Raw genomic sequence first — 24,623 nt, forward strand, 5'->3', positions numbered from 1 at the left:
AAACTCTCCATAGATGCTAGCTTTTTGTGGAATTCCATTTAAATTCATAGTCCCAGCTAGCTTTCTATTTAGAGTCACTTTAAGGACAGTTTATCACAGACAATACCATTTTGCAGAAAAAGAATCTGAGCTGAGAACTGATTTGCCTAAAGGCACAGGGTTAGAAAAATACTAGAGAGTGGAACCCAGGGATTGTGAGCAGCAGATCTAAGCTTCTGGGTTACCCTGTGACCAGTGTGAGCACCAGACCCAAGCTTATGTGATTAGTAATAAAGGTTGAGTCTCTACTGCAAGAGCAAGTTGGGAAGCATCACTTAGCAGCATCCATCAGGCAAATCCATCAAAGTGGAAACTTGCCATGGCCGCATCTTCTAGACAGAATTCACAACATGCGTCAGCCATTGAAGGCAGTCTTCCTATGCAATAGTTAAAAATTATTTCATGCAAATCCCTACTTTTTTAAGAAGGGGTTAGATATTTGGACGGGTTTCTGCCTGAGAATGTTTATGAAGCTTCACAGACCCATTGCTTTCCTCTCCCCCTAAGGGCCATCTATCTATTGCCTTCCTTCTAGTCAAAAAACAGGTCTTTGGGTCTCTAGATCTCTGGTCATATGATGGATTATCTGTTCAAATTGTTGAAAATCGATTCGTAATCTTAGAGCATAAGCCACTGGTGTTCTGTTCAGGAACTTTTCCCCTGTGCCGGACTGGTGGGGGGAGCAATGAAGGAGTTGGAGAAGGGACTGAAGGAGCTGAGAGGTTTGCAGCCCCATGAAGGGAGCAACAGTGTCAACTGGCCAGACCCTCCCCGACCCCCAGAGCTCCCAAGGACTGGACCACCAACCAAAGAGTACACATGGAAGGACCCATGGCGCTGGCCGCATATATGGCAGAGGATGGCCTTGTTGGACATCAGTGTGAGGAGAGGCCCTTGGGCGTGGGGGTGCCTCAGTGTAGAGGAATGCCAGGGCAGAAGATGGGAGTGGGTGGGTGGGTGGAGGAGCACCCTCACAGAGGCAGGGGAAGGGTGGAAGGGATACGGAGTTTCCCAAGGGGATACTGGAAAGGGGAAAACATTTGAAATGTAAATAAAGGAAACTATCCAATTTTTAAAAAAAGAAGAAAATTGTTGAAAGTCATCAGACTCGAATTTTATTAAACACAGCACATTTGTTAATGGGACTGCTGCCACTTACATATTTGCAAACTAGCTGAGGATAGTTTTCTGTAGTTTTGAATGCTCTCTGTTAAATGACAGAAATACAAACACGGTTTGTAGACTGACATCTTTTTGATTTTAAGCACTCAACCCCATGAAGATACCCAATTCTCTATTAAACAGAAATAAATATAAAACTCAGAATCCCTGCCAGCTGCTGGGAGGCTGGCAGGGATGAGCTACCTGTGTGCCTCCCGTGATGGTAATGATGTGCTCCCTGTGCAGGGCCTAGCCTCAGGTCAGACTACCCAGCCTGCCTCAGGTCAGACTACCCAGGCTGCTTTACAATAACACCTTCAGAACCTGAACACAGCTGACCACATCCTCTTTCTCCACATATGTGGTGGTGGCAATTCTACACCATTACTGCTTTCTTCATAAAGGGATCATTATATCTTCTCAGTTGTTCTACTTCAAAAGCAGTTGCCAACTAACCTTGAGAAATTGCTTGAAATACTGGTTTTTACCCAGCTCTTATTTATCTCATTCACACACACACACACACACACACACACACACACAGCCAGGTGAGGAGATCTTATTAACTTCTTTGGTTGATATGAATAAATATCCGGTAAACAGTGACCTAAGGAAGGAAGGTTGTTTAGGTCACTTGAGGAGGACCAGCTGTCATGGAGGAGAAGATATAGTGGCAGGATTGTAGGGCTGCTTCCTCACCTCCAGGGAGACAAGAAAGCCTACAGAGGGAGACATGGGCACTGGCCAGAATTTTTCTTCTTCCTTTTCTGTTCAGTTTGGGCCCCTGACTCCATTCTGCATGTCATCCAAACTCAGAGTGGATCTTTACCTTCAAATCACCTCTTTGAAAAAAAAATCTTTACAAATATATTCAAAATTGTACCTTCTTCCTGCCATGGGGGTTCTTTACTTCAATCTAACTGACAAAATGAAACCTCTCTACAATTTTCAGGCCAATTTGACTAGCTCAATGCCTTTAACTTTAAAGTGTTCCAAAGATTCGAGAAGTGAGGAACACAGGTCAAATGAGAATGCATGTAAGCATCTTGAAATAGTTCTTCTTGATGCACTCTTCATAGTCAGCATTGCTAAGAACCTGGTACCAAGAAGAAACTGCCACCCCTCAAGATGTCAAAAATTAATCCATTATTCAACAACTGAAAAATGTATCAGTTGGCATTGCTGTACCCAAGAGTGAAGAGGTATGCACGCACCAAGTTCATTGTTTTGAAATAGCTAGTTCGAGTTGGGCACACACATGTACACAGCTATTTTTCTGAGTTCTATTGCTGTGTACATGTATACTACTTCTCTAGTATACTTTTTGAATTTCAAACAAATAGAATGTTTCCCATAAATTTTTATAATGGGACAGTGATGAGAAGAATACCTTTGATTTATTTAGTGATTTCAATGGAAATTGCTTTTAATAAACAGAACTGTATTGCAGGGGCCAGGGATGGGGCTAGAGAGATGGCTCAGCAGTTAGAAGTTTAGGATGCTTCCTTTAAATGTGGATTCCAGCACCCAATCAGAGGGGCTGACAGCCTCCTGTAACTCCAACAGACCAATAGACTCTTCTGACCTCTGCAGCATGTACACACACACACACACACACACACACAGAGAGAGAGAGAGAGAGAGAGAGAGAGAGAGAGAGAGAGAGAGAGACTACTTCTCTAGGAAACAACAGACTTGTTTCCATCTTGAGGCTAACAATCCTTTGACAATAGCACTAACATAAGAGAGTAGAGTTAAGCCAACCCATTCTTCTTGGCTTGATTGCACTAGTGCCCACTGCTTCAGTTGCCAAATATGATTAGATGGCAGTTAATTCTTTTTTTGCTACATTCCTTCTTGTGCCAGTACAACCAGCTCCTTTCCAAGTCACAGCCCAGCAGACTTAGTAAACGATTAATCCTCCATGCATATTCTCTAGCCTGTCAGACTTCCTTATCATCAGAAAATCTATTTATCTCACCATAGTAAAGTTTTAACTTTAATGCTAATGTTAAATAATTCAGTCCAGAAGTCACCTTTAAAGACTGCTCTGGTTTGCAGTTCACAGTTGCAACCCCCTATAACTAATCTACCTCTGAATGAGGCATTCAGAACACAAACTACCCAAACGCTCTCACATTAATTTAAAACACACCAAAGGTTAGAATATATTAAGCAACTAGATCTTGACTATCCACAAAAGATTAGGCTGGTAGGACATTAAAGAAGTAAAAAGTCAGCCATCCAAAGAAAAAAGCACATGAAGGTCAGATAGCATCTTCATTTCCAAATTTGTTGCAAATACAATTCTGCCAAGAGCCAGGGAGGCCAGGATGTGATTGTTGTTGAGTGGAGAAGGTGCATGGTGGCCCAGTGAGGTCTTGGAGGACTCTATGTCAGTGGTTTGCAACCTAAGGGTCCAGACTTCTTTAGGAGTCCAAGGACCCTTACACTGGGATCACAATCAGATATCCTGCAGAGCAGATATCTACATTACAATCACAATGATGAAGTAGCAAGAAAAGTAGCTGATCACCCTCAGCACACCAAGTGTCATTGTTCCCTCCCCTCCCCTTTTAAGATTTACCCTTGCATTAGAACAACCACTCTAAAGAAAATCTCTACCACTTCACACAACACCTTCCATAGAACAGACATCCAAAAATGTGCTTGTTCCTTGACTAATATAAAGACTCACAACACAGACAGTAATATATCAAAAAGAGGTGTATGGATGCTACGTGATGGTGTGTGATTTCTTAATAAGATCAGTTTTGCAAAAGGTCTTCACCTAAGTCCTGTGGGCTAGAAATCCAAGAATGGGGAATGAGAAGGTGGTGGGAATAAATAGGGGACTGTAGGAAGGGAATGGGATGGTAAGGGAGGCTGGCAGAATGGTCCTTCTGAGTCTGTAGGACAGGGGCAAGTCACGAAGGCTGGCCCTGGAGAGGAAATGAAAATGAAGCATCCTGTCATGGGCTGAAACTACACTATTTACAGCAGCAGCAGATGCCTGCAGCTCTTGTTTAATCAACTAAAATGTATTGCAACATATTGCGTGCTAACACGGTTTTAAATAGAACAATGTGAGGCAAACAGGGTCTCTCCACCCTTACAGATCACACATTCAAGTTGAGGGACTCAGAAAAGATAAAGAAAATTATTTTTAAAAGACTGAGCAGATTACTATTCGAAACTTCTGAATAGTGTGGTGGGAAAATACCTATGATAGCATGGAACTGGGGTCAATAGTTGGAGAAAAGTCTCTCAGAAAATGACTGGCTAAGAATTAAGAGGTAGGACACAACTTTCCAGGCAAGGACATTCCAGAAACCAATGCAGTGTGTTTCATACTAGCCTGGAGACTAGAACAAGTTTGGTCTGAGTAAACAAAGTCAGAATGGCTGGGAGAGATTAAGGAGGGTGGTAAGTCTGCAGAGAGGGTGGTAAGTCTGGGAGAGATTAAGGAGGGTGGTAAGTCTGCAAAGGTATCAGATCACAGAGCATCCTAAATCTGAAGCTACCATGGAGTTGATGAAGTATTGTGACACAATCTAGTCCATGTCATCACATGATCACTCTGGATCTACAGAGTATCTCTGTTAACTTCTTAAACATAACGACAAACCTAATGACTGAGTGAGAAGCCTGACAATACATCACAGTCAGGGTCTTGATTGCATAGGCACATGCCTCCTCACTCTGCACTGTTGAACGAAATATGTGATACAGATGGCACCGTGCTCTCGGTCGCTTCCGTGGTGCACTGGCTACACAGCCCACACCAGGTTACCTTCAAGCAGCTTCCTACCAAAGTGAGATGCCATTTCCATGGGGAATTAAAACTGGATACCATTTAACTATTCCTGCTTTCCATGCTAAACTATTTCAGATTTTGTTAAAGTCTGGCTCTGTCTACAATCATAAGCTGTGTTTTAAAAACAGAAATGAAAGAAAGCATAATATTAAGATTTGGAGTTAGCAAGCAAAACAGAAAGGATGAAAACATCATCAAACTCATGTGATGTGAAGCAGAAACTGTCCAACCACAGCCGAGAGAGAGAGAGAGAGAGAGAGAGAGAGAGAGAGAGAGAGAGAGAGAGAGAGAGAGAGAGACATTCTTCTTAAGTCAGACCCAGCTCCAGGGGCTGCCTGCCCTCGCAATGGATTATTTTCCTTTCTTAGTTTACAGGGGAATAAGCGATGGCTGCTGTCTGTCTCTATGGCAACGAGTACCCTAATTTCACCTCTTAGGCGGCAATTATACCTATTCACTGAACAGCTTTCAATCCCTACTTTTATGATGAAAAAATTGATTTCACAAGAAATGCGACACAGGCAATAGGTGAGCCCCGCCCCACTCTGCGAAAGCAGCCTGTGTACAAGCATCTGTGGGCAGGGTGCATTCAGGGAGGCTTTTCCACTTCAGTCAGAAAATGTTTGTACCAAGTGCATTTCTCCTAGTTAGTTTTAATGGTAAAAATGTTAGTGTTTTCTTCACTGACAGTTATTTTATTCAACTATAAAATTTATCATGTTTGTTAGAAAGAATTTGGTAAATACAGGAAGCATATAGAAGAGAAGAACTAAGAAAATAAGCTTCACTTATGACAAACAAAAGCGATCACTGTTAATGTCTTCCTAGGATTGTGTGTGCATATACATACAGACACAATTTAGATCTCACTGCTCATGCAGTATTGCAACCAGACTGCTTCACGAAATATAGTCAACTGTCTGCCATGCAATTACTGGTCCTCCACACAACTGATTTTGATAGCTTCACCGGAATCCATTAGATAAATCCCCATATTTTCACAATTATTTTATTTTAATTTAATGTCTGTATAAATGTTTCCACATGTGTTGCCTGTGGAGGCTGGAAGAGGAAGTGGTATCACCAGGAGCTGGAATTACAAACAGAGGAAAGCCACCATGGAGTGCTGGGAATGGTACCATAGGCCTTGCAGAGGAGCAACAGCTCTAAACTGCAGAGCCATCTCCAGTTCCTGGGTTCCTATCTGTAATTTAGCTAATCTCTCCATGTCAACATTATGAAAATCCAATATTAATGTATATATAGATCCTAACAATAAATCTAAAACACAAAATGCACAGATCAAATGAAATAAGAATTTTAAGTAATTTTATCCACCTTTTCTCCAACAATGTATATAACAATTTATTTTTGCAGTATAGAGCAGAGAAAGAAAAGTATCTTCCTAAATTCCCCTTCAGATATGTGTGCATATATGTACATGTGTGTGTGTGTGTAAGAGTGTGTGAATTTCTGTGTATGTACATGTGTAAGTGTGTTTGTATATGTGCATGTGTGTGTGTGTGCATGTGTGTGGTGTGGGTGTGAAAATGTGCACATGCTTTCATATATAAGCAAGGACCACAGATTAACACTGCTCTCTGCCATCTTTTGGACTGTGAGTGTATCTTTTACTGAACCTGAGGCTCACTGTTTTGGCTAAACAGCAGGTCAGGATGCTCCAGAGAGGCATTTGCTTCCATTCCCCAGCACTGCGGTTACAGAGGTGTGTGGCTACATGTGGCATGTTATGTGGGTACTGAAGATTCAAACTCAGGTCCCTGTGCTTGCACCGTAAACACTTAACCCACTGAGCTATCGCCAGCCCTCTGTCTTTTTAAATTCCTGATTAGACGAGCCATGATTAAAAGCACAAGGCATAGCTAGTGATTTAAATGGACAACAGAATGTCTAATTACATTACTTGTAAGACATGGAGTCTCATTGTACTCAGACTGAAATGGCCTTGGTCTTTGGGGCTCAAACAATCTAACTGGAGTAGCTGGGACTATATGGGCATACCACCATACTTTATTTCATATATTAACTTACAAAATTGGAAACTTACTTTAAAGATAAATGTGCAGTGCATTTCATAGATAGTTTTTAGGCAAAAGGAGATTGCCTATTGACCTCTAAAGCAGAGCTGCATCATCCCCTGATGCATTCTCCTTCTACTTCTTAGGAACAGAAGAGACAACTCTCAGCCCCCTTGAAAAGACATGTTGCATTGCTTTTTACAGTTAACTGTGGCTATATATCAACTCCAGGCTAATGAACAGGAAGGAAAAGTAATATTTTTCTTGTCAGTAATTCTAGAAAATAATATCCTAAAATAAGGAAGATCTGTTTTCTACATCATTCCTGATGTGTGGACTGCAGATGTTACTCTTGTGAACAAGAGTTTAGGCAGCCATTTTGGACCTTGAAGATATACAAGAAATAGAAGAACAGACAATTAGACAGAGCCTAGGCACCTAAGAAGTTGGCAAAAGCATTTCCCCAGATAATTGCTGTCTAAATTTCCAAGTAAAAGTTTGCATTTTTAAGCCATAATTGGGTTGCTTTTTAAAAGATACATTACTTTTTAAATTTATTCCCTGAAAATTTCATAAGTCACATATGGGAAAACTTACTCTTGATTGATGCACCAAGTTTCTACATATTTCTATTGTTACTGGTTTATAAGTGTTCTTCTAGTCAAATATGCTTATTTATACCTAATTAGGTATGTTTACATTTTGTCATTTGCTCTTTAATGTTGTTTACAGCATGAAACACAAAAATAAAGTTATCCCCAAATCTAATAACTACATAAATTCCATTAAATATTCAGAATGAAATCAGATAGTATCATTAGCTTAGAAATGTCTACAGACAAACCATTTGTCTCAACCATCATCAAGCAGGGCTGAGACCTGAGCATCTCTCTGTCAGGAGCGGTCATTCAGAAGAAAAGGGGCATGCCTCTGAGGACTGGGGAATGAGGACTCTTCGCCAAGTCAGAGATCGTTCCATTTGCCATGTCCTCAGAGGCCTCCCTGGGGCTTAACCGATGCTGAATGGCAAACTCCAGATGCCACCTCCAACCACACTCTAGGGGCAGCCACTCTGCTCTGGGCATCCGAATTCCACCCCAGAACCCCTACTTTTAGAGATGTCCATACACTGAGATAATTAATGGGAAGTTGCAACCACCTACCAGGTCATACGCAGCCAGCATCTTCTTCTGCACATCTGGAATCACACCCAGAGGCTCCAGGTAAGGAAAGCAGTCCTTCATCACCAGAGCCACGGAGGGAGTACTGTCACTGGTGATGAGACGAGAGGACAGGGTTAACAGGCACTGTTTCAGACTGGCAATCGGCGGGAGTCCACACAGCTCCTTAACAGACACTATGGCGTTCTACGAGGAGAAAACACGGAATCACACGTCTGACCACATGGCACTGCACCCCAGTTTACACCTTTGAATTCACCAAATTATACCCTCAAAACATGTACAGTGCAGAGCAGCCTGGACTGCCCAAGCCAATCTGCTGCAACACGCAGAGGTAACACCGACTGCTTACCCACGATCTGAACCTTTGGCTTAGTGACCATTTACCAGTGACCACAGATAGCCATCAGTGACAAAGCTGATTGTGACTCAAGGATGCTCTGTGCTTTGTAGACACAGCCACAGGAATGCCCCCACACTAGCAGGACTATGCATGAACGCTGCACTCAAGTTATACCATGGGAATCAGAAAAGCATCACACTACTGAACTAGACACCATCTCTATTAGCATCTTAAGCCAGTGGGCTATCACTGCTCCATCTGAGCAGCCAGCAGTGTTGCCTTGTCAGCCCATCAGAAACACACAGCACATACGGACAATGAATTGCACGGGCATCTTATTCATTGACGTTCTAATCTTCGACAAAATTGAGGCGCTATAATATTAAGAAAATATCTTTTACATACAAAGAGGCTGGAACTTTTGCTGGGCCTCAGAGCCAGAGTTAGTAATACACCTTGAGGACACTTAAGACTGATATCCTTCTGTGTACTCTGTTATTAAGAGAGCAATGGAACAACCAGTCGTACTGGCTGTGGATTTCCCATATAATCACCTTTTACAATCTAAGCTAATTAATAGCTTAATCTAAAGCTATTGTCTTCTCTTTCATGCCCCTGACCCAAGAGTAACATGCATGTGTAGCATGCTATGGTTATAAATGCAGGAGATAGCAAATAAGTTGAAAGAACCTATGGATATTGCTTGACAGCCTTTTTTGTTTGTTTGTTTGTTTTTTTGGTTTTTTTTGCTATCTAGGTCAGCTGGTGTCAGATGAAGTCAGTGACGTAATCCCTTGTAAAACTCTCTTAAAGGTTTCCTTTAAGTATCCCCTCTTACCCATGTGATGCTTTCTGTGCTATTCAATTAACACACAGCCAAAGGTCTTTGTTGTGGATACACAGGAACGGACATACACAGAGAGAACGTGATTCACAAGACAGACAGACTCATTCAGCAGACAGAGAAAGGACTGACAATGAAGGCCGAAATGATAGATGATTCAAATCTGGGTTCACTATTGGTCAAATGGCACCATGGGAACTGCTTTTTAATTTCTTTTCCTCAATGAGACAGTAATACATTTTGGGTACTCTGAGGCTATTATTAATGACCTCAAACTGATGCTAAAGTAATAACTTAGAAAACTGTGGTTGTTACATTTAATAATGAGCAACATCTAACCTACTGAATATCTTATGAATTTATTAATTATCATGGTATTTTTATTTTTTACATATTACTCTCCAAATACTCCCTTATCTAAGCTACTTTGTTAGAATACCATTAATTGTTAACTATGCCTAGGAAAACCTTATAAACAGCTCTTCTTTTTGTGTATGTGTATGTGGTGTACATACATGTTCATATGTATCTTTCTGTGTGGGGGCACACATGTATACAGGTGCATACGCATGTGGGGGCATGCATGAGGAGACCTGGGAGCTCACCCTTTATTTATTGAGGCAGATTCTCTCACAAGATCCAGAAATCAAGAATTAGATCACGTAGCTCAGCATCTTAGTCCAGTGACTGCTGGCCTTGAGCACGCACTGGGATTATAGGTCGCCACACACCCATCTTCTAAATGGGTTCTGGGGATCTGAAGTCTAGGCCTTATGCCTAGGCAGCAAGTGCTTTTCTGGATGAGCCATCACCCTAGCTAAATTCTTCTCTAGATATATTCTAGAAATATGAGATAAAGGCTGTATTTAAAGAATTACATAATAATACATACAGTCGACTTCTAATGCAGTTAGGTATAAAAATGGCTTGTGGGTACTCTAACATAGGGCTTTATAATAATATCAAATTTATGTAGGGAAATACTATATAGAAGATAACAGCATATTCAGAGGCTAATTTTTTAACAAAGTGGTTAAGCAACCCATCTTGAAACAAATACATACATAATCTGACTATGGGTATTCATATGTGAATTTTGTATCATACTACTTCTGACCATTTGGCTCTTTGAAGATCTTGCCTGTGAGTTAATAATTTCACTAAGTCACAGCTTGGTGCTTCTGCTTCATGCGAATAATAATGGGTTTTGGCATCAAACACTCTGGGATTTAAAGTCTAACTTTGACATTTATTAACTGCAAGATCTGAGAAATAATGTCTTCTAATGTCTCTGATTTCTTGAGGGCAAAGTCTCTGGGTGAGTGAATTCTTATAAAAGTGATAGCTAAAGGAATGAAGTAAACCGAATTATTTTCACTTTGCTATACAAGACCTTAGTGAATACTTATTGTCTGTTCATGGCTCAAGAATGCTGTCCTTAACTGACTATATAAGGTATTAAGAAAAATCAGTTTGTGGCCATGCATCATAAGGAAGGGGGGGCTCCCTGGGTTTCTCCATGTTAAAACTGGGTGGTTGCTATATGCTTTCTCAGTTCTCGCAACAGCCCTGTGGTATAACTCTCTTGATCTTGTCTTATGCCAAAAAATGGATCATTAGAGACCAGCTATCATCTGTTCAGACCACACTGGGACAGATTTTTCCCAGAAACCACATTGCTTCAATTAAACTACCTTTCTAAGAGAAATCTAAAATTAAGTGCTGAGCTTTATTTGATTAGCTGTGTTTTCTCTTGTGGGTAATAATTTGTTAGTCCACATTTAAATAACTAAAAGTATAATGGGCATCACTTTTATAATAGGACTTCAAATTCTCTTCTATATTCACATAGCAAATATTTTACATACATGCTTTCAAACAATAGGCATATGTCTGGGTATACATGTTATATACTACCCACATGAGGGTGTGTATATGTGTGTGTTTATGTGTGTGTGTGTGTCTATGTGTGTGCATTTGTGTGCCAGGTAGATAGGCTTGGCCCACACAGAGACCAGAGGAGAATGCAAGGTCTCCTGATCCATCCCTCTCCATCCTTTCCTCTGACACAGTGTTCTCAGTAAACCAGGGGCTAGGTTGGTAGCCAACAAGCCCCAGAAATCTTACTGTCTCCACTCACACCCGACAAGGCATTGTAGGCACTTTCAGCCACACAGGTCTTTTTTTGTGGCTGCTAGGGCCGGGTGGGGATTGACCCTAGTTCCTTATCAGTGCATAACACAGTAAATGCTCTTACCTGTTGAGCCACATCCCCAGCACCTACCCACATCTTTTATAGTTTACTTTTTCCACACTGTTCATGTACACATTTCTGTTTATTATTACATGCTAAACATATTAAAAAAGATACCCAGCATTTGCTATACTGATGCTCTGTTAGCTGGCCAAACTCAACCTTGCATTCGCAATTAGAAACCACCTGCTTTATCCCAGGTGACAGGGAAGCTAATTCAGTGGTGCATGGATCTATCTGCACAGTATATTTATGAATATTTGCAAGCCAGCCATTGTTAAGGCACTAGTTTAAATGGGCGTGGATAACAGAAGCAGTGGAGGAAGATAGGTCTGTTTTCCTACCTGCATGTTTTCTCTCATATCTATGGCTTCTCGTAAGGGATGAACTGCTATTTTGAAGATATCATCTATGGTTTTAAGACCAATATTCCTGAGCATGGTGTATTCTCGAACTTTCTTCCCCATTCTCACAGAAAGGCTTCGCTTCTGTGGTTTTCCTCCTCCACTCCGATTGGTTATTGCTATGTGGACGAAAAGGGTCACGTGCTCCATGATATCTCCGACGAAGGAGCGCAAGGGGACGTGCCGGTACCCGGGCTGCAGACATTCAAATGGTATCGTGTACTGCCCAATGAACTCATCCCCGATATAATCGTCATCCAAAATGACAAAACGGACCATGGTCAGCTCGGGAAGGTTGACTTGAAACTCGAAAGTTTCATCAAAAATTGGATTATCGCTGTTCTGTTGTACAGTTTTAGTTCTCTGCTCGGAGCAATCAGCTGGAATTCCATGAATCTCCACACACACGTAGGGGTCTATGACATCCCCTTTGGCACAAGCTCCTTTGGGCTTTGGGAAGTTCTGACCACTGATAATCTTGATGTGAAGAACCAGGGGAGACACTCCAGGGACAATGCCCTTTGTATTTGCGCTGAAGTAGGAAACCTCATCTCGCATGATAGATGGCCTAAGGACGTAGCCACATCCCCCATTTTGAAGAAACCAGCCAGTGTGAAGGTCCATCATTGGACCAGGAGTTTGGAAATTCATCGCCACAATCTGACAGCCACAATTCCAGAAGTCCTGTGGGTTCAAATTACTGGAATCTATCCGCATAGCACTAGGGTAGACCCTTGATAAGAACTTCTTGTTATAATTCACGAAATCCTCTGGGTATTCGTTTGCGATCCGACTGGCCTCTGTTTCACTAAATGAACAAATTTCCCAGTAGTTTTGGGTTTTCATCGACAGTTCGAAATCCCTGTACTGAACAGATTTACAGATGGACACCAAGTCAGAGAGCTCTCGGCAGAGCCAGATGTGTTTCTGTTCACCGTTGTAATCCCCTGACATCCTCCGAGACATCTCTGCTTCTTCATCCTCGTCGGTCACTTCTCCCTCTAAAAGATCTGAATCTGAAGGCAATTTCTTTCCTTTCACGATAATCATATTTTTTAGTTTTTCCGGCGATGGGAGGTAGGATTCTGAAGACAAAGGCGCTTCCGTATAAAGTTTATTGCCAAACACCTTTTTCATCTGCTGAACCATGACTTTCTGCTGCGGCAGTGAACAGTGATTCCCCAAGCAGAGAATGAGCGGGTACTCTGATGCAACAAAGGCAAACTTATTTATCACCTCCAGAACACTTCGAAAGGAAAGGTGTGTGGCCATGTTGTTCCTGTTACAAAGGATGGGCTCGTTCTCTGGACCATCGCTCACGTCGAGCTCAACGCTTCTACAGCCCATTTTCAATGCCCTCACATACCCATTGATATCAGCGGGTCCCCTGAACTGATCTTCTATCAGGTAGGTATTATGAGACGCATTGATATAGTAGTGAGATAAGGGTTGGGTCATGTCTTGGGCAACTTTCTTTTGCTCTGGATCAAAAATGTCACATTCTGGAGATAATAAATACTGGGTAAAACCATCAATTGCAAGGAAACCTTTCTGGCGGCCGTCTTCAGAGAGCTCATATCTCCTGATGATGTCTAAGCACATGTCCTCAGTGATGTGGGAGACCCCTTGCTCAGCTTCTAAAAAGAGCATGAGGTCATTGGCATCTAGGTACTCTTTGTTCTTAGATATCTGAACAAGTAAGAAATACACTTCTGGCCTGGTGCACAGTTCACAAAACGCTTCACAAAATTCCTCTTCTGTCACCCGGGTGGTTAGTTTTTCTTTGCTCTTCTGTATTTCTTTAAACTTTAACCTGATCTTAGATTCCTTCAGAGTAGGGTTGAGTTGTTTTATCAACTCCACTGAAGTGTCTTCTAACATAATCCCATTCCCATCAACATCTGCTGCTTCAAACACCGTTTTCAGCCACATGAACCGTGGTGTGTTCTGGTTACCCTCCATAAAATCAAGTGGCTGCTTACTACGAGAGACCAGATACCGCAACCCCGACACCCAGATGTTTGCTACATCCGCTGAATTGGCAACTAGATCCAGAGACTCGTAATTTTCCCCATGGAGTATGGAGAAGGCACAGTCTTCGCAGATCTGGTCAGCAAGGCCGTTGTTTCTGAATGTCTCTGTGTTCTTCCCCAGCCTGATCTCTTTAATGGCAGAAATGTCCAGCTTGGCTTTTTCAAGGTCTTTCTTGGAAGGTTCCCAGCGTAGAGCCTGGAGGTCAGTGTCTAGGGTGAAAAATCTGTTGTAGATGCGAGAGTTTGGGCGCACTTTCTTCAGCTCGCAGCCGGCCTGCATGAAGCTAATGCAGTCGTGGGCACTGCTGATCTTCTTCTCCGACGGCATGCTGCTGAAAGACACTGTTTTCTTTCTGCCACCACATTTTTGGTTTGAAGGATCCTATAAAATAATCAGAAAAGAACAATCAATCTCCTTTAGGAAACACAAATTCAGTAACACTGTAGGAACTTCTCAAACTCCGAACAGTCTGTTATCTAATAGAAGCTAGCTTGAAATTTACCTTTTCATTAATCCAGAAGTCAAATTACTGAGAGAATTAATATGATTAGGCCCCAGAGGACACTTGATTTACAAATTCATGTGTGCCCTCCAAGAATAAAGCCCAGCCTCGGTTCATCTGGAACTGTGCTAGGTACAGTTTTTACGGAGCCTCCACCACAGCACAGCAGACAGCATCCATGTGACTGTGTTCAGCAGCTACCTGTGCCCTGTGGTCTTTCTTCCCTTATAATGTGTATAGAGCCCTTCACACTCATCGTCTCTCCTAAACTGCTGATCCCGGCTGATGAATACTCATAATTTCAAGATGACAGATTTCATCTGCCTGGGACTACTGCTACTCTGTGGCTGCCAACTCATTTATACTGAGCACCTGACCCCTTCCACTTAAAACTGGATAATTCTTCATTTTAATGAAGTTTAATAATGTTTTCAACTACATTACCAATTCAAAAAGTTCTCCCTGAAACATATATCTAAAATGCATGTTTCATGTGCTTGGAGTACTAGATCTCATAAGCACACCCTTGACACAGGAGTATGAATGCTTCAGAGGACATTGCCCTCAAAAATAAATAGTCCTTGAGTCATCCAACTCCCTGGGTACATTATCTGGGATAAGTCACTTAGCCTCTCTGAATGTTAATTTCTACTTCTCAAATGAGATCTGAACACAATCCTTATGTTATTGCTCAGTACCATGATCAAAAGGGAAAGCACATGCCCATTTCGATTTGTAAATGTGAAGTCCTCATACAGGTTTTCTTCTGGAAGGAAGCTTATGTCTATGTGTGCCGATAGGACCATTACAGGCATCTGCTGGGATATTGGGAGTTAGCAAAACATTAACTCCTTCGTGACTCCTAAACATTTAAGCAAAACCTTCAACAGTAATTTGAAATATGTTTAAAAATCCAAATGATATCACCATCTTCAACACTGACAAGTATAACAAAGTAGTGTGGGCTGTTACATTGCCTCCACCCTCTTAAAACATCTTTGTAGGAACTGCTCTCTGGGGCAGTGGCATCATCTAATCTAGCCAGCCCATATAAGCCTGTCTATTCTATATCAGCAAAGGAATGGTGATTTATTATTTAATTGGCTAAAAGTCTACAAGTAAAAGAAACATACATTTTTCTTTAGTTATCGTATCGCTCAACTACATATCAGATTTTCAAGAGATACAGGTATAAATTACCCAGTCTGGGTTACAGAATACTACAGCCCCTTGGTTCTGTGGCATTTGACAACTTGGCTTCTGCTTTCCCAGAGACCTTCTATTTTTAATTATCCCACAGTGGTCAATTTCCTCCAGCCTTAAGTTAAAAGACAATGATAAATCTTCAGCCATTCTAACCCATGTGCTCCACTAGGACACATTTAAATTCATCACAGCCCACATGCTCAGAAATATCAGATGTTTGTGTTTATTTTTTCCACCCCATCAAAGTAGGAACCTAATGACACTGCTAAATGAGATTAATCTACCAAGTGTAATCAAGAGAGAAACTGAATATTGATGGCAAGTTAGACTGTGACTCAGCATTCAATCTAACCATTCGACTAGCCCCTTTATACTAATGAGAGCTTCAGCTTAAAATATATTTTATATGGAATCATGTTCCAGATAGAAATGTTGTCAGCCGAGTCACAGAACCTACAACAGTTCCCAGGAAGCTGAGTGTGGGGAATCAGGGTTCCTCTAAGTGTACATTTGGCTCCTCAGCCCTGCACGTGCAATTGTAGAGGCCCTCTCTGTGATCTCACCCTCCTGACTTAAGACACTGCTTATCTCTGAGAACAAGCTGTCATGGCCAGCACAGCCTTCTCATGTAAGCATCTCTTCTTTATAATGATAGCTACTAAGATCAACTCTATACCACTATTTAGACAAGATTTCAAGAGAAGAATATTTTCTATTAAGTTTATAAAAGAATTCACCTGCTCCATAGTGCTAGGTTCTTGCCTGGACTTGAAAAATCATGTGTGATTATAAAACATATCCCAGAGTGCCTTCAAACTTGGAATCAGAAAAAGATGTGTTTCTCATGCTATCATCTCAGAAAAGGTAAAAACCATTTATGGTAAGTACCCAAGTGATCTAGAAACTGGTCATGCATGTCTGAACAAGTAATTAGTATGCCTACTGATGGCCAGGGCCAAGATTATTTATATTTAAAACTGCTGGAAAAGATTCAGAATTCTGAGTATTTCTCAAGTTCTGCCATAGAAAAAGAACATGGCCAGCCCTAGACAACAGTCCTCACACTGTTACTGAAATGATTTTGACTGGGAAGGTTGGGAGGAGTAGAGATGTCATCTGATGTCTTGCTGGACAGGGAGACTCAAGTCTTTTGGGGAACCACTTGATTCCCAAGGCGCCCTGGACAGTGTCCTCTACCTGATACCTGTATTCAATGCAATAATACAGTTGCAGATTGGTCCTCAATAAGGGGAATGTTAAGGTAAATAGCCCAACCACTATTAAAGTGTTAGTTGTGGGACATGGATAAAAACTCCAAACAGCTATTACACAATGAGTCAGTCACCTGCAGTTATCTGTATATTGTGAAGTCACTTTGGTGGGGGCCAAGAAGAACAAGGTGTGACTTCAGTCCAGGTGTGTTCTTCCCAGCCTCCACCCAATTAGATGATGGAAAGGATTCCATCAGCCAGAACATGTACCTAAGAGATTCAGATACAGCACAGAAATGGAATTCCCCCCAGAGCTAACTGTCCTCACTATGAATAAAGACAAAAGACTGAAGTCTACCGGGATAGAATAGCTCATTATGAGGTTGCTATCTCCTAAATCGAAAGCTGGTCTCACAGTCCAGGAGAACTTAGGAATCGCATGCTAGATCCTATTCCTTCAATGTTCTGAAATTCTCATTTAAGTTTCCAAATGATCGTTTTCTGTGAAGCAATCACATTTAAACAAGCTAAACGATAAAACAAATAGGCCAAATTGGGATTCTATAGTCCCCGGATGGCTCTAAGCATTGCTTTGTATTTTGGATCTACAGTCCTTGTAAATAAAAGGAATATCTTATAAAGGATTTAGCTACCAGAGCTTTAGGTCCTTGTTGCATGCAATCAATATTCTATTCTTTAATGTATTTACTTACCCAAACATTATTCATGGTACATTCATATCATAAAAATATACATAATCTCATACTTATCAGCACTAACTTTTAATCTAGAAATAATTTTTCAAAGACTAGGGGGAAATGATGAGATACTGTTTTAAGTGTTTTTATTGCTTTCTACATTTGTTTTTATCTATGGTAAAGAAAATAAAACCAGTCAAGATTAATTGAGAATCCTGCTTCTACAACAGTGGAATATTTCCAGCTCTTTAAACATATTAAATTGAAATTGGGAACAGGGCAGGAGGGAGTTCACAGAAGCTAAATTAATAAAACTGCCTCTGTAAATATCCACTGACATTTGCTCTCTTGTTTTCCATCCAACTACATTAATATGTGGCAACATAACAGGAAAATAACTTTTGTTCACAGTAAACTAATAAGCCCTGCAAAAAGAGTCTATTTGTTGAAGCACGGCTTTAAATCTTGTTCATGAAAATATTATTTCAATGGGATAATTTTAGGGAAAAACCTATACTGATACAATTGACAATGCTAGTATCATCAAGTGTCATGACCCGAGCTTGGTAGGTGAGTCTCACACAGCGAAAAGAGAGAACTGACTCTGGCAAGCTGTTGCCTTACTTCCTCACAAGTACATGCGTCATGAACAGTACATGCTTGCCCCCACCTCTCTCTCCACCACACCCCAACACACAGAAAAATGCAATGGGGGTGTTCTTCTTTTATTGAAGAAAACAGAGTTAAAGTAACCAGTCAGTTTCTTGATGTAAGACCAAGTTATAGGTTTCAAACTTGAATGAGAGGTAAATACAAACACCACTGCATGAATTATAAAGTAGAGTGGGGGTAACATTAAAGAGAAAGTTTTAACTATGTACTGTTTGGATTTTTAGATGTCTGTGGATGATCCCAGTGAAGCTACAGTGGAAAGTTAGCTTCAAGGGCTAGTCATTGTCAAATAAGCTTTGGAGTTGGGAACTACCAAAAACTAATAACATTGAGATAAGCCCATAGGATTATTCAAATTTAGACACTGAGTAAAGAGAGATGTAAAATAATGGTCAGAAGGAGGAAGAAGAGGAAGAAGAGAAGGAAGAAGAGAGGGGAGGAAAAATAAAGACTGTTAAAGCCCTTACAGACGCCATGGCCTGAAGAAAGTGCTGTTAAAATGAATCTATAATAGTTCCCTGGATTCAGCAGTTACTATGCTGCTGCTGGTGTTAACAAGAATTTATATTCCATTCAGGATAAAGAAGACCAAACTGGAGCCATGAGAAATGCTGAGAGCTAAAAACTGAGGAAAGAAAAGCAGGCACCATGGTCCTGTGCTGGGAGCAGAGACCAGGATGTTATAGTACAACATGGAAGGGTAGAGTGGACAAGCGAGACTGGGACAACAGGTCCCAACAGCATGGTAAGAACTCTGGCTTTCTCCACATCATTGGTGTAATTCAGCTCTCACGCACACACTTTCCTCATCCACACAAGTACACATAAATGTTTAAGAGGAAACCTTAATTCTCCCTCACAGGCCCAAGTCTTCACACAACACTGTAAAGGTGAAGGAAGGAAGGGGGAGGAAGGCCACCAGGTTGCCTTCACATTTCAGGCCAAGGGAGGTCGCAACTCCATACTGCAGCACTGATTCCAAATTAAAACTTCCAGTATTAATTTCCCATTAAAACCCCATCACTTAATGCACTGTTGCACACGTTCCAAATCAACAGGAGTAAAGGCAGTGCCCAATGATTACACACCTAGGTCTCCTTCCAAATTAAGTTGTATGTCTGTGTTGAATCCCACATTTCATTATTAAATAAAAATACATATAATGAAATCCACTGAAGGTTTCTTCTCCCAGAAACATTGCAGGAGGCAAGGATGAATATATACTAAAATATAGAGTGCAGTCTTTGATGCTTGTGCATCATCTCTTAAACGATTCTTCTAATTTGGGAGCAAAACCAGCTGATGCGCTGGAGATGAATCTGAGGATTCATACAGCAGGTCCATTTCAGCATGGCGTCTTGGGACTTTGGGTTTGTTAAGAAGAGGAATCTTCTCTCATGCTACATTGGAGCCATTAGGAGTTGACACCTATAGTGCTTAACTCAAGACCTTATTTGGTGTACTTTCTATCCAGTTTTGACTTTCCTGCAAGGAGGACTCTGATCCTTTATACTTTCTGTTATTTTAAATCCAATTTTTATTTTCACAATGATTCTCTGTTGCGATGTGTGCCGAAAAGTGATTTGCCCTTTAAAATATATAATTCTTTTTAAACATTCCCTAAGATGACTGGAATAGCAAAATCAGAAACATATCATCAAGTCCATGTTTGAGACATGAAGTTTCTTTGTTCTCCCCTAGGTCATGATTTTCACAGATTAGGAAAGGTGGTGGTTGAAATGTTTAGCAACAACAGCAAAAGTAGAAAAATAATAACAAAAAAACAAGTAGAAAAAAAACAAAAGTAAAAGAAATACAAGGGAGTTGTAAGACCAACACTACAGGAGGCCAAAGTCGCTGCTATGTGACAGGTTAAAAGAGCAGTGTGTTAAGATCTGTATCTGCAGAATGTAATTGATTAAATATCTGAACTTAGTCACTAACACAGGGAAAGCAGAGTTGGATCCCTACTTTCTCTAGAGCCCTTCATTTTGCTCACACATTTGAGAAATAAAATTAGTAAAAATCAGCCAAAAATCATTGAACTTCCATTGCCAACCATTCTCACACATAGACCGAATGTCTGTCACTTTTGTTGGTTTTTTTTTTTTTTTTTTTTTTTTTTTTTTTTTTTTACTCAGAAACTTTATGGATATGAGGGGACCTGGCTAGAGGAAACCAGGCAGATAATGGCTTTAGAAACTCCATCTTCAGACATGGAATTTATTCCTTTTTCCATCAATCCCAGCCATTTCTGTCTCCCCACAGCATCAGGACACAAAGCCTGCAGTTGTTTATGGTGAAACCTCCCTGACTTTCTAGTCTCAGTTCAATTTCCTGTCAAGTGCATAGCTCCCATGCTCCTGTTACTGATTGCCTTCCAGGGCTTTATTCTCATGTCAGTCTTCCAGCCCCCCTCTTCTCTCAATCCTCACAGAATACTTAGCTGTCAGGGGCATGTCCATGCCACATTCAGTCAACATGACCTTTCCAGTCAGCCAGCTGCTGATATGCCCATGTAAACAAAAGCAAGGAGATGCCAAGAAAGGTCATCTGACAGTTATCCAGCATCCTCTGAGGAATGGACTGGGGCTATCAGTCCTGCTCCTCCAAGAGGGAGAGACATCTGCCTCATTCTCAAATGCACTACATTCAAAATTTATCAGAAACCTGCATGACTTCAAGTAAGAGATGCCAAGAACCAAATGGGCTTGGAGACTGAGATACAATTATGCCCTTCCCTAAGAGACCCCAGCACAGCAGGAAAGAGGAATTCTGGCTGACCTTGGTTGATTTTTGTGTGGAGACTAACTGGAAGTTATCTTTATGGAAAATATGATTTTGTGTTTCCTTCAATGTCTACAGTGATAGACATCTAAATGTATTCTTTGAATGTATATATACATTACAAATGTATATCTTTTAATTGACCACTGCAGAGATTAAACATAACAACACAGTCATCTTTAGGCATAAACACACAGCATAGTGCTTTATTAGGGCCTTCATCAGAAAGCCATGGATTATTAGAAGCTCCTTCAAATCTCTGCATAACTGTGCTTTTATCACTCTAACTAGTGTTGTGCATTTGCTTAAAATGCTTTATTTGAAATTCAAAATATTAACAAGAATGGAACATTATGAAATAGAACTCATTTCACAAATGTGTCTAACAAGAGTCCTTTTTTTTATGTGCTAAATAGACAAGTCACAAAACAGCCCTTTCTTCATTGTGGCTTTTCTATTGTAATTGGAATATTTATCCTCAATTATGAGAAAGCAATATTGTTTACATTACTGTCAGTTGATTAAAATTTTAGATACAGTCTCCAGTCACTTATCTTTGAATAAGGTATATTTATAACAGAAAGGAGACTGGTCAGTATGGGTCAGCACTACGGAACTTCTACCACGCATTATCACCATGTTACTCAGACTGAGTGTCAGAGCAAACGTCATAAGAGTAAGTCAACTGCAATTAGACCAGCTTAAGTGGAAACAGGAAACGTCATCAGCCTTGTTTTAAACATAAAGTGTAGGGCTGGAGAGATGGCTCAGTGTTTAAGAGCACTGCCTGCTCTTCCAGAGGTCCTGAGGTCAATTCCCAGCAACCACATGGTGGCTCACAACTATCAGTGTACAGTGTACATGAAAGAAACATAAAGTTTCATTAATAAAGTAGAACTGGAAGAATGATCAACTTCCAGGAATTTTTGGCTTCCTGTACAACATTTGATATGAAGAAAATTCCAGACCATATGTATCACTTATAAATTCCAAGAAAAGAATAAAACATGTTATGATTAGCCTCTTGCTTAGTGATTAGAGCTGGTGATATATGTGAATAAACATATGGTTTTAATGTTAGAAAAAAGTCAAAGAATATTTTAAAACAAAGAATTTACTTAAAAATATTTTATAACTCTGACTTGAAATAAAGATAATCTACTTCAGTAACATGCAAACAAACTCTTATTCAACTCTTATTCAACTTGAACTGGCCTTTCTCTAGACTCAGAATTCAAGTCTTTCCTAGTAAATCGATGTGAATCTTTAAATAGACTAGTTTTATAAAGTCTTTCAATGCAGTGTTTCCAATTTATTAAATCCTTTTTTTAAAATGTTAGTCTTCTATATCACAGCTCTCTGAATCATGCACAAAATAGCATGCCAATTCTCTTGACTCAACCACTATGTATAAACATATTCTTATTTTTCTCCTACAATGAAAACAGAATATGTTCATTGGCATTAGTCACTAACATGATAGAAATTCTTCAGATCAGTCAACTTGACCATCAAGATGAATCTGGTTACAGGTTTGAAGTTTGACACAAAGCTTCCAGGATAGCTTCAGACCATCTCACACTTTAATCCTGATTGCATTACCTTTGATTAACAGAGCATCCACATCTGCTCATGGGCAGGGAACAGATGGCTGAGCTCAGAGACTGAGCATTCTTTCTCTCTAAAGAGATCACTTCCAGGTGAACCCTGCCTTCTCCCTCAGTGAAGGCTCCACATTTTAAGTAGAAACAAATACACTCTCTTAGTGTAGGAAAATGTGAAAGGAAACCATTTAAAGATATTTTTTAGTTGAGAAAAACTCATAGCTTATAAACACTGAGCTGGTAGAAATTACTGAAACAATGAAATCCCTTCTCCCTAAATTTGCCTGATCAGGGAATCAATGAATTTTACTCAGTAGATCTCTTATTTTGTGTGACTTTAGGTCAAGCAAAGTTTTATGACTTTCAATATTCACTTGTCAAAAATAATACAACGATTATTGACATAATTTAAAGGGCTACATTAAGGGAAAAAAAAGAGACATGCTAGAATTATCATCTGATAAAATTCCCCACTGGTAGATCTGTCTCTCTTGTGAGAAAAGTCAAGTGTGTTTTATAGCGGCAACAAGTTCTTCATCAAGTCAGGTTTTATTCCAGGAATGTAATACAGAACAACATAAGGCAATTCATTAATGTAATTCAATAAAGAGGTTAAAAGAACACAAGTAAACCTAAGAGAAAAGCTATAGAAAAACTAAAACTCCCAGAAGACATCAGCTAAAACACATTTGGATTTTTTAAATGCCAGCAAAACTCTCAGTAAACTTAAAAAACATGAAAACATCCTTAACATGATCAAAATAACTTTAGAATTCTGAGAAAGCAACAACTAATGACACATTTCTCATTCCAGTTTAAAACAAAACAGGACACGGGCACAGTTTACTGCTTGTTGGCTCAGAAGTTTGAATGGCTAAACCAAAGTAGTGCATAGGACCAGGAAGTTAATTATAAAATCAGATGTAAAATCAGATTACACATAGGTATAATCCACATTGTAAAATCAGATTTACATGTGAGTGTAATCTCACTGTGTGGGACACAGGACAGGAGAACTAGAAGTTCCAGGTCTTCTCTGGTCACATGATGAATTTGAAGCCAGCCTGGGTGATATAAAACTATCTCCAAGCACATGTGTATGCACACATAAACATACATGAAAGAGAAAGAGGGAGAGAGAGAGACAAATAGAAATAGACACAGAGAGGGAGAGAATGAGAATTTAATTGGGAAACCTCGTAAAGGAGGTGAAAGGGGAAGTGTGTTCAGATTAACACTAAATGCTAATAATGAAATAAGAATATATGCTGTAGGATATGAAAAAGCTTATTACACACAAAAATTGAAAAGGGAAAGCTGAGTAAATGAATGCATACAAACATTACTAGAGGCATCATAGAAACCACAAAGAGAGAGATTAGGTTTAAGCACACAAGGAAAAAAAACACTTAAAACTAGGGTCAGGTATACATTGCAGAAAATATGGAATAAGGGTCCATAAATTGGTTGCAAGCTAATTTGGAAAGAAAAGAAAAATCTCTTGAACTATTTAAAATATGCTCAAATATAATTCCCATGAATATATACATAATTATTTGTTCAAAGACATTAAAAATGTGAAATGGAAGGCAAATAGAAAATTTCAAGCATGTGATGCTGAATACAGATTGATCTGGCTTTTCTAGGAGATGTGTCAAGGTGTTTTAAACATTAGCACCCACTTGCTTTAATCCAGTAATATCAGGTATGAAAACCCAATGAGACCTTAAGTAATTACATGGAAAAATAGAAGACAGATGAGTGTGGAGGGTTCGCTGCCACTTAGGAGGCTACAGGCCCATGCTCAGGAAGAACTCTCAAGACAAA

At 40.1% G+C, this 24,623-nt stretch overlaps 1 protein-coding gene across 1 annotated transcript in view; it reads right to left on the reverse strand.

The window, feature by feature from the left end:
• Positions 1-24,623, reverse strand: part of Plcl1 (phospholipase C like 1 (inactive)) — a 323,106-nt gene that overhangs the window by 40,473 nt on the left and 258,010 nt on the right. The window contains exons 2-3 of the mRNA XM_052192778.1: positions 12,023-14,497; positions 8,220-8,423 (exon numbers count right to left, since the gene is read on the reverse strand). Of these exons, the coding sequence (XP_052048738.1) occupies positions 8,220-8,423; positions 12,023-14,497 (2,679 nt within the window). The remainder of the gene's footprint in view (positions 1-8,219; positions 8,424-12,022; positions 14,498-24,623) is intronic.

Source organism: Apodemus sylvaticus, chromosome 9 (assembly GCF_947179515.1).
Source record: "Apodemus sylvaticus chromosome 9, mApoSyl1.1, whole genome shotgun sequence".
Taxonomy (NCBI): domain Eukaryota; kingdom Metazoa; phylum Chordata; class Mammalia; order Rodentia; family Muridae; genus Apodemus; species Apodemus sylvaticus.